This window comes from Orcinus orca, chromosome 3 (assembly GCF_937001465.1).
Source record: "Orcinus orca chromosome 3, mOrcOrc1.1, whole genome shotgun sequence".
NCBI lineage: Eukaryota > Metazoa > Chordata > Mammalia > Artiodactyla > Delphinidae > Orcinus > Orcinus orca.
The window spans coordinates 168,948,622-168,960,742 of record NC_064561.1 but is presented as its reverse complement, the minus strand read 5'-3'; the positions used below and the strand labels follow the sequence as shown (position 1 = coordinate 168,960,742).

At 33.7% G+C, this 12,121-nt stretch overlaps 1 protein-coding gene across 5 annotated transcripts in view; it reads right to left on the bottom strand.

The window, feature by feature from the left end:
- Nucleotides 1–561: 561 nt before the first annotated feature.
- Nucleotides 562–12,121, bottom strand: part of CDH18 (cadherin 18) — a 1,015,987-nt gene continuing 1,004,427 nt past the window's right edge. For 3 of the 5 annotated variants that reach the window (XM_049707304.1, XM_049707305.1, XM_004276373.3), the window contains one exon: nt 562–8,304. In XM_049707304.1, the coding sequence (XP_049563261.1) occupies nt 7,814–8,304 (491 nt within the window). In that variant the 3' untranslated portion in view covers nt 562–7,813. The remainder of the gene's footprint in view (nt 8,305–12,121) is intronic. The other 2 variants (XM_033440166.2, XM_012535417.3) reach the window with 1 other exon arrangement.

Sequence of the window (12,121 nt, the reverse complement as noted above, 5' to 3'; positions counted from 1 at the left end):
GAAACACAGAAGAGTATTAAGTATAAGTTATAACACAATTCTAATTTATCAGTTTAATCTTATATTTAGACTTTTATGTACTAAAGTTATTAAAGGAAATCAAAGACACATAGTGAAATGAGATAGTAATTTCCTTTGTCCTCTGCATGGTGAAAAGAAGGATCAAATGGCTATAGTAGATGGTTCTATTCTTTGCCTGCTTGGGTGGGGAATACATCACCATGCTTAGTCTGTGTTGAAATTTTGCAAAGCCTTCATACCTGTAATTTATAGCCCAAGTCACAATTTTCTGAAGCCAGAAGATTGGGAAGGTTGAGGAACAGAAAAGAAACCATGATAATAAAAAAATAATTTGCCAAGAACTTTACTCATTTCTGTGTTTCAAACACAAGATTACATCTGGTATTCATATCAATTCTGTGAGGTAAATATAAAGATATTATTTCTACTTTAAATGGAAGGGGAATTTAAACAATGTTTAAAATGACATTTAAACTTATATAAGTAGTTGTAGTCATAGATTCCTGACATGTTCTCAATCCTGGACTCCAAGTCCTAAGGTTTTTGGTTGTTTTTTTTTTTCCTTATTAATCTAAGTATAGATATATTCTGTTAATGTTTTCCAGTTTCATGTTTTAATTCAAAACATTGATTAGGAATCGAGAAAGCTGAGTTCTGATCTTTTTTTAAAAAAGTTATTTGTCCCAGTCAGGTCTTTCATTTCCCTGAATTATTCATTCTGTCAAACTGAATCTGAGACAGCTAAGGATGGGTAGGACAGCAAATATAAAACGGGGCAATGAAAGGAAATGACAAATGTCGGTAAGAGGCAGGGAAGGAATGTTAATCTTTCCATGCCTTGGAAATCATATTCTGAGGGGAATTTAGCAAAATTCAAATTAAAAGAAGCTTAAGCATCGTATCACAACATAAATGAGAAGATATGATTAAAACTAAATTTTCATGAAGTATTTTATTGATATGCTAACTTCCATTTATCATCATTGTGGAATCAATGAGAAATTATGTGCATCTGAAAAGAGAAAAATGTCACTTAGGTGATGAAATTTGGGAGACTTATTCAGTGTTAGTTTTTCTGAGAAAACAATTTTCTAATGTCTCTTTGAAGGAAAGGAAAGGGTATCCATAAAATTATATTGATTTTTTAAAAATTGTACTTTAAGCTTTTAAAACATGATACTAAAAATGCTTAAAAGGAGGAAAGCACTCTTTCAATTTCATTTTTAATTTCAATGGCTTATGAAAGGGATCGTCCAAGCCATCTGAAATATTTGAAACATATTTCATATGAACAAAAATGACTTCTCCCCCAACTATCTTTGGAAGACAGAAGACAGGATGACTTCCAGGAGATTGGAAATACACAGTGCTGACCGAAAGAGCTAAAAAAAACAAACCACATCATGGAAGGAAACAGGCTCACAGGAAAGTGACTGTCACAGAGTATTTTTCTGAATGCAATTTTCTTTTATAACTTTTTGGTGAGGAAGGGCATGATTAGTGACAGAGGGAGAGAAAATGTGATAAAAATCTAAACCTTGAAAACAACATGATAACTGCTTTCTATTTCTGAAAAACATTTTCTTGAATTCGTTCTGAAAAATACATGAGATATAGAAATTGCTCAAATATAGCTTTTCGAGGGTTGTTTTTTAAAAAAGCAAGTAAATGTGAAAAAAGAAAAAGTGAGAAACAAGATTTAAAAGTAGGAATTTCTAGGTTTAAGAAATCTACCTCTATCATTGCATCTTCATGTTTATGATAGTCACTTTTTGAAAACAAATCCAAATGCAAATTTTTTAATAAAACGAAACACTAGAGTATGAGACGTCTAGTGTCACAAACACTAAAGTTTGTGACTAATTAAAAATAACTGATTCAGTTTTAATAGGGCATCAATTTGGTCTTTGGTTATTATTTCTTTTTAGTCCAAAAATATTTTTATACCTAAAAAAATGACTATAGAAGATGGGCACATTTGTCCAGTTAAGAATAAATGTATATGAATAAATATTGTTCTTAAAAGTATCTCCTTTGTCCTCATTTAAATTTATTTTTATTAGGATGAATAAATTGATCAAATTAAATGACCCAACAATTAAACCCTGAAATGTAAATCACCTATGTCTTTTTGTTCATTTTTTACCTTCTTAAAATATATTCCTAAAATGGGTATTATCTTTTGGAAATAATTAAAATAATCTAATATTCCTTCTGGAGGCACAAATGACTGTAATCTTTCTTTAAGATATCTTCACTGAATGATAGACATTAATGAAAGACTGAGTTTCTTAAAAGAGATGTCTGGCCATGGTCATTTTTCTGTTTAGGAGAAAAACAAACTCAGTGACATTGATTAAAGGATGAGTGCCATTGAATCACCTTAAATCTAAATCTAACTTCTCCTAACACCTTATGTTATCATTATTGCCTTGCATGAGTCCTCTATCCCATGTTGAATGATCTACTTTTGGACAATTGTTGAAACGGCTCCCTCTGCTTCACCCTCCCTCTGGACTTGTATTATTCCCCACATCCTGGGGAGTACCTCAAGCTTGCATACTACAGACACAGTTTTAATGTGACCCTAAAACCTTTTCTAGATATATCTGAGCCTATTTTAGAACACTTGCCACTTTTTGCTTTATATTATATTGTCTATAGCTTTTTATATGTAGGTATTAGCTCTCAAGTGAGACTCTCATTTCATTGATGATAACACCTATCACCAAGACACTTTTTTTTTTACAGCCTTCACAGTGCCTGGAATAGTATCTTACATATGATGCATGTTTAGAAGAGCTTACTCAGTAAATCACAATGTTAGATTGTATGAATTCCTGTTTGAAACTAAGGCATTTGAAGTGGCACTTTGAAAATGGCAATAAATGTTTTAGAATAAGAATTTGGTGCATTATGACACAAGGAAAATTGCCTTGATAAAATCATTAGGGTGACACTAACTATTATGGCCCATTTCTTTATTTCTGAAGGTAATATTGCTGGGCAATAAGACGAGATCATCAGATGAATCCACTTCCATCTGTAAATGACACATGACTTCCTCACAGAATATCATTTCAGGATTCTTTGAATTCCTATTTTCCCATTTATTTTCACCTAAGACTTTAAAAACAAATTATTACTAAAATAGGTTTGATGTCTCTGTAGAAGGGCAAAAATCTTTCAATTCAATAGACTCAGCAAAGAAGATAAATGTAATCATTCCTTACTAGCCTAAAAGCTTTTTTTATCAAACTTCAAATAAGAACACAACTTGTTTTTTTAATCTCTAATTAAAACAAAAACAAAACAAAACAAAACAAAAAATTCCTCACTACTTCTTTCATTGGTAGAAGCCAAAGGCAGAATATATCTTTTGACATGTTAAAAACTGTTGCTATTAATATTTTCATTTTAAAATGATGTATTTGGAATCTTTGAAAAAAGAGTGGGTTCTGTGCTAGTGTTATCTTCAAATGATTGTGAGCTACTTTTGACTGTGGGGTTTATGAGATTTCTAATTCTATATTACAAAAAAAATTTACCTTCTGCTGATGAGGTAGAATATAAAAGTTGAAGTGGTTTTGTTTCCTTCAGATAATATGTGATTTGCCTTTAATCCTAAAGGGTAAAAAAAAGAGAGGATTTGAGTCACATATCTACCAAGGACGGTTCTGAGATTTGTTCTATTCTTGAAATTGAAAGGCAAGTAAATTAATTGAATGTAACCATACCTTGAAGCTAAGTACAATTTGAGTTTGAAAAATGGGACTCTTGCCTCTTTCCAGAATGATCAGCTTTAGAGTTCTGCTTTGTTGAATAGCTGATCAAGCACTGCCCATACTAAAAAGCAGATGAAGCTTTTACCAAAAAATATTGGATCTATGCATGTTCCAGTGTACCTATTGGATCTATGCATGTTCCAGTGTTCCAGTGTACCTGGAACTTCTTGATGGCTGCTGACATGAATGAGTCTACCTGAATTTCTGTGTTTTCCCTATATATTCAGCTAAACCAAAAGGACAATGAATCAAAGTTATGGATGTAGGTTTGTAGGAACAAATAAAACAATGACTAATCGTTTATGTAAGGTTTCAACATTGCTGAAAATGGTGTACTTAGTACATTGTCCTTCTTTGACCCAGACTTCTGACTACATTGCAGTACACTAAGAATCTAAGTCAAATCACTTTTTAATATTTAATAGCCACACTGAGTTCATTAAATCATAGTTTCTAAAATTTTGATTTATTATTAATATTTTTTTCTGCTCTGTGAAACCAGCTTCAATCATGGACAGCACTGAAAGTTAGGCTGAGGCTAGACACAAAATAAAAGCCAAAAAGAATGTTCGTTAATTTCTTGCTGAATCTTCCATATGCTGGGTACTTAAATTTTGTATGCATCACATATTTGGATCATATCAATATCTAAGTCACTATTTTGAATATTTTTTTACTCTCTAAATATTCTTCAAGAAGACATATGTGTGTGTATGTGTGTGTATGGGTGTGTGGTTACATGAATGTCATTTCTCAGAATATTTTCCTTCTTATACCTGGTTATGGGAAAGTCATAACTTTGCATAGAGCCTTATCTTAGGGATAATTTCCTCTTCAATTTCCCCTTTAAATCTGTGTATGTACAGATTTATCATAGAAAGAATTTATGATGATAGGTCTTTAGTAATTTCTGCAAGACCTACATCTGCACAAAGGTTATTTGGAACTTATAAATTCTATTAAGAAAGCCATTGGGTAAAAAAGTTATAACTGTTTGTATTTCCTCTAATTTAGCAGCTACCACATTGTATAAGGTCTGTCTGTGGAAAATTCTTCTCTTGGAAATAAGTAAATTGATTTCAAAGCTATATTTTTTCTGTAAATATCAACCAAGGCTTACAAAATGTGCTGAGACACATTAGCGATTCCATAGTGGAATCCATATGGAATCACATATTCCATAGCTGATTATCTGTGGCTAGAGAGGGTTCAGAGTATGTGCAAACTCTTTACCCACTAAACTCTTTGAGAATTAGCTTTTCACACTGATAAACTGAAGTTTTTAAAGCAAGGTATTGAATGTTAAATGACTTCAGTCCATTGGCAGAACATTTATATATCATAATTGGTTTTTTGACCCAAAGTAGCACATTAAAAAATATGAGACCCAGTCCATACTTATAATAATGATATAATTGCCTCATTTCAGAATTTATATAAAAATAATATTTGGAATGCTTTCCTTAACAAAATTCTCAAATAAATCAATATAGGAACATATTATTTCAATACTACAGAAGCTCCATTTTGCTTCTATATGAGATTTAATATCAGGGGCTTAGAAGCAATCCATTATCATTAAAATGTGTAATTAAAATCAGATGGATCTGGGGTGTTTTTTCCACAAAATCAGGGAAATGTTTCCATACTCAAAACCATGCAGAGGACCTTGGCTTTTACGTTTAAGTGGTTTGTACATGTATTCTCTTTCAAGCCTTTACTTGTAAAGTTGCCAGATGAATATTAAAACAAAACAAAACAAAAGCTGTGAATAGTTTATCAAAAATCTAAATTGAAAAACCTACGGGACATCCAAAACCTGGTTTTCCTCGTCCTCTTTGCATAAGAAAGTCAAAGCACCAGCATCCACAGTCATTCTTCAAATGTGGATCCTTCTGTCAGGGTGAATGTAGTCCAACATTTGCATAATCAGAGTATGGGTCTCTAGAGGTTGTTCCCCAAAGCCCCTGAGTGTCTCTTTTGATTTAGCTTTATACTGGACTGCATACTATTATGATATAAAAAATGATAAAGCAGCATCTGGAAAGCTAAAATGTTGTTAAAAACTTAAATTACATTTTATTCCTCAGGCTTCAAACACAAATTGAGAAATATTCAAATTAAATTTACTTACTTCCCATACCTCAAAATTGAAAAATAATAGCACAGGGCAGTTGTGAACAGAGGCAAAATTCAAAATTTTGCACATCAGTAGAATCAGACAGAAAATGGCATATAACTTTTGAAGACTCTATAATATATTTAAAGAGCAAAGGCAAAACTTCCCCTTAAAATAAATCTTAATTTGAGGGTTTCAAAATTACAATTAATCTAAAATACATAAATGTGGTCATTTTTGGAGACTAGGATCATTATGCTATGAATTTTTATTTCACGACCAATATCAACAACAGAAAACTGTTATCTAAGCAATTTAGGGGGAAAATCCCAAGAAATTCTGAAAAAAAAATTAGCCTATTTGGGAAAATGTCAAAAGAATTAAACTTTCACATTATATTTCCAGTTAGCAGTTAATTCACTGTTGAAGGTTTCATGAAATTATCCCATGGTAATATAGTATTTTATTCAAAATATATGTAACTCTATAATTATGAACTAATGGAATTAGAAAATGATAGTGTCTGCCAGCCTTTACATAACAGAACACTTTGCAGTTGGCAAAACATTTTTACAGATGATTATTGATCTTCACATATCCCTGTAAGTTAAGCAGGGAAATCTTTGCCATCTCTATTTTGTAGTTTGGGACTCTGACTTTAAGAGACGTGTCTGAGAATAATAAGTGGGAACCTCCTATTTTTTTGCTCCAAGCCCTACACATTTTCTGTGGGTCTCAAACATGAAGGGCTAATCAATCAGTGAGATGGGGAAAGTCTGAGCTTCTGTGAGGAATAAAGACAAGTCAATCATAAGTTTACGAAGTTTATGTAAGTTGGAGGATAGTCTTTTCAGACTACATAGTTATCATATGAGGTTCATTTTTTTTTAAATGACTGCCATGTTAAAAATAAGCAAATTAGACAAGTATAAACCAATCATCAAATATTTGACAACCAATTTTAGGTACAGGAATAATCAGAATTGTTGACGTAAATGCACTAAAACAAATGGGGGAAAATAAAGTATAGATTTCCTCAATGTTTTGTACAGGATAAGGTTTGTAGGTTTTTTTGTATTTTTTTAAATTAAATCTTTCCCTGACATAGATGATCTGAGTATATCTTAAAACATTCATTCTATCCACTTAAAAAAGGGGGTTCTCCTGTTAAAATAAAGGGGGACAGGCAGGACAGAGACAGTAGTCTCTGTGATTCAGAGCAGTGCACAACTGGTGCACAGAAGTTGCATACATCATAGTGCAAGCAGCAAATCCCCATGCTCCATCAATTTCATATGGAGAAAAGAAGTGGGGAGGGCAAAGGAAAGTGATACATACAAGTCCATGACAGAGTGGCCTGGTATATTGGAAATATCTCGTGTCATTTCAACACGAGACAAAGCTAATGAGATGTGTCACAAAAACAGGGTGTGGGTCTCAAGAGTCCACCAGAAATAGTGGAAAAAGAGGTTGTGACTAACTTCACCAGTTTCATTTTACAGTGTACCACCCCTAGAAATCAGTCGTAAGTGATTTGGAAACTTTTTGTTCAGTTTTCCTTTTGAAAAGAAATCACAAAATATTGAAACAAATATCATTGTTTGGCTTAATTCAGGAATTCTTCATTAAACAGTACACAGACTTTATTGAGCAATTGAAAATATACACAAGGAACAATAGCTTTTTCTCTGTATTTTTTTTTTTAATTTGACTTTCTTCCGATTAAATAACCCAGTTTCGATCATGAAAAGGGCACTTGTTTCTACAGTAGCTGTGCTCTGCTTGCTTAGTTCCTAGTACTGTTTCCAAGCTTCTTCCTTGCCATTGCTGAGATTATATCTCCACTTGCTCAGGAAGCGAATTCTAGAAGGTTGCAAGAATTGACCCCCTAAGTTGTTCTTTCAGATTCTATTTCTCCATAGAGTTCAGCTAACTTTTTAAACTCGGGTCCCCAGTCTCCAAGGTACTGATAATCCTGGTCTGATTGTGTGGTTGCTGAATCCAGCGAGCTGATGGACCCAGCTTCTGATCTCTGACCCTCATAGGCGTAAGTCTGCAGAGAGTCATAAGGCGGGACGCTGGGGTCTAGGTCGGCTTCAGCCAGTCTTTGCTTAATAAACTCCTGAACATCTATACTTTCCAGGGTGGAAAACGTCTGGTGCCTGGGGGTGAGTTTCATTTCCGGTCTGATATCTCTCCGGTGCTTGAGCTCCTCGGCAGCAGACGGATTCCTCAAGGCTGTGATGTCAAAGGCCTCGGTGTCTTCCTCGCCGCCCCCCTCGTCATCATAGGTGACCACGTTCTCCCGCACGTCCTCCTCTGAAATGATCAGGGGCTCTTTTTTGCTGCGTCTCAGGGTGATGAAAAGTACTACAATTGCTAAGGAAAAATGGAAAGAGGATGAAGGGTTAGAAAAAGAAGAAGGACATTCTTGGAGATTGGACATCAGCAATTCCCAGCCACTATCATCAGCTACATTCCATTTAGGCTTACGTTGTAACACAGCCCTGATCTCTGCACTCTGTGAATACCACCACAAGAGATTTTAACATCTTGAAGAATGTAGAAAATGACTATCTATCTCTACAAAACATTGGGAATCGTTGATCTTCTGGAGAACTCTGTGATATTCTCATTTGCCAGGCTATGGCTTCAGGATTCGTGACCAGTGATGAAGTCTAATCGTTCAGTCAGGGAAACAGATGATGGAAAAGCAATATGAAATTTTGACTGGAAAAATAATTCTGTGTGGGAGTCAATCTATAGATACTTATCCTTCTAAGGAGTACACTAAAGGCAGGATATTTTAAGTTTTTGTAAAATAGGAAGAAGGAGACCCTATAATTAACTCTTTCCTTTTGATGCTTTGTAGAAAATCAAAGCAGGAATATTTTACATGGTACACCTTGTTTGTTCATTATCCTTTAGAATAATATTATCAGGCATTAATTATTGCACTTATCTATCAAGCTGCAAAAGATGTTATTTTTTTTAAATTAATTTATTTATTTTTGCTGTGTTGGGTCTTCGTTTCTGTGCAAGGGCTCTCCCTAGTTGTGGCAAACGGGGGCCATTCTTCATCGTGGTGTGCGGACCTCTCACTATCGAGGCCTCTCTTGTTGCGGAGCACAGGCTCCAGAAGTGCAGGCTCATTAGTTGTGGCTCACGGGCCTAGTTGCTCCGTGGCATGTGGGATCCTTCCAGACCAGGGCTCGAACCCGTGTCCCCTGCATTAGCAGGCAGACTCTCAACCACTGTTCCACCAGGGAAGCCCCCAAGATGTTATTTTATTTGTACATAATTTAGGTTTCATAGGAATTTTTTTGTTTACACAATGCTCTTTACATAACTTTTTAACTTAATCCTCAAAGCAGAGCTGGGGATTTCCTCATTTTTAAAATGAGGAAACTGAGACTCAGGAGAGATTACATGAGTAAATACCATGTAACTGTAAGACCACACAAATGGCAGGTGGAAAACCTTGGGCTGTAGTTTATGACTTTTCACACCAAAGATGATGATGTTTCCATTACCATATTAAACTTCATTATTTTAAAAATATAGAACAAGGAACTGAGTGACCTGTTGGCCATGTGTCTTAGGGCAACTTAGCCAAAAGCAGTGAATAGGTTCTTATTATCAATAATGTTGTAGCCGTTGAATAAATTAATAGAAATAGGTCTTGGGTATTTTGCGTTGGTGGTTTTTCAATAGTTTCAGATTACTCTATTTGATGGTATTAAACCATTACTAAATAGAAAGATATTTCTACTTTATGTCATTAGGCCCAATACCCTTTACTTCATCTCTACAGACTGTTTGCTTCTTGGTTAGCTGATAATTTAGGCTTTATGATAACAATTATAAGGTTCACTAGTATTTAAAACATTCCTTATAATATAATAATCAGAGAGGTATATTCAAATGGAATGTAGGGTTGTTAGATTTAGCAAATAATGCAGGACACTTAATTAAATGTAAATTTGATATGAATAACAACAGAAAAAATATATGTATTATATATGTATAATATGAGATGAAACACAACAAAAATACATGTATAATATATGTATTCGTACATATTACATACTATATATAATATGTGTATGTATACACATACATATATATGTGTAATATACAATTAAGTATGTCTCATGCAATGTGCAAATATTTTATGAACACATTAAGTATATATATTAGATATTTGTCCCAATATTATGTATAGGACATATTTATGCTATACATATTATAGCATAAGTGTGTATATATAAACATCTCAAAAGTATATTATAGCTTATACATATATATAGCTTAAGTGTGTCCCATGTAATATATCTGTAGGTGTATGTGTATACATACACACACACAGAAACTCCTACAGATATATATGTTTTATACAAAACTCACATTTCTATACTGTATTTTGTCTATTTATTTATGTCTGTAAACTGTATTTTACCTGGAAATACGATTATGTGTAAGCTTTAACAAATGGTCAGAAAGCAAGCGAACACCGGGTTACCTATTCTCTGATAAAGAACATACCTGACACTTTCGAATCCACCCTTTTACCCTTCCCCTCTAAAAAATAACTTCTTTTTCTTTTATTGTTTCCTTGCTTCTCTTTATAGTTTAACCCCTTTTTATGTATACCCATAAACAATACAGATAAGCTTTGCCTGTATTTGAACCAGATATCATAGTGTATATGTGATTTTAAGACTTGAAAATGTAGAGAGAAAGAGGAATAGATATTCAAGCCAGAAGTGGAAAGGATAATTATGAGAGGGAAATCTACCATATGTGGAAAGAGGTGGTCACAGTGTACTGGGAAGAAGCTAATTTTGCATACAAGAGGCAAGTGGGAACCTGTGGGAATAAAGAAAAAAGAGACAAAACATCTTTAGGGAGGGTCAGGGAATCATCTGGAAAAGTATGGAATAAGAGGATACTGCCTAAGTAATGGGGAAATGCAATAGGGAGATTATAGTAGACATGGGGAATTAGTGAGTCACTGTGTTGGAAAGGGAGTGATTACAGAAAAAGCAGAAAATGAAATGCTGATGCTGCATGTGGCTCTGCTTCATAAATGCTCTGCTACAGAATACAGTAGTTTCCCATTCACGTTACTTATACTTTCTTTTTGGGAAAAAGAAACAAACAAACAACAACAAAGAAACATTTCACTGAATGCCATCAATACGCATTTAATACCTCACTGTTTATTTTAGTGTAAATCCAGCCTACAGCTTTCTAATTCAGTGGCCCAAGCAGTATCCTCAAATAATGCACTCCATTCTACCCAGAGGTTTATATTTATCATCCACTATATACTTCTGCTCATCTTTATGATTAACTGAGGAGGCTGTTCTAGATCAAAACATCTATTTCTACAGACTGCCTAATTTATTATAGTAAAATTTCTTACTTTTGTCAATAAATTATTTTCCTTATGTTGAAATGGTTGGTAGTTAATGCCAAGGGACTTTATGTGCATGTATAACAGGAAGAATGTGATCAATACTATTATCGAAGTATGGAGGTAATTTATATCCTTCACCAATATCAGTATCATATTTGCCTAATGAAACATAGTGGATTATGCTGGGTTTATTATTATGATAGCTTTTATTTGTTTATTTCCCCGAATTTAAGAAAATATTCCTGATATATATGTGTTGATTCAAAATATAGATACTAGGTAAGTTTGAATTTAGAGTTTTACATCTTTCTCTTTTTCTAGACAAAGAGAGTTACTTGTCAGTGACAAATGATTCCTAGATTTGTTACATAACTATCTATTATAAAGATCAATTTATAAATAGCCGTACAATCTGGGACACTTTTTAAGAGTGGAAGGGGATTTCGTTTATAATTACATCAGGACATCAGGACAAATACAGACATATGGTCCCTTTAGTCAAAGGCAAATTCAAATCAATTCAGAGAAGAATGTGGAAGCATGAATGAGAAGGTACACTCCTAATGAATTTCTTTACAATCATGTTTGTTCAGTAGAGGTTTCTGGAGCAAATGGCACACAGCAGATACTCTGTAAACAATTCTTATGTGGATGAACAAAAGAATAATCTCTGTGAGAGTGATAATGTGGCACTGGGTTAAGTGAATCTTCATAGTAATAGTCTCACTAGGAAATAGTAATAGTCTCACTAGGAAAATAATTTTTAAATATTTT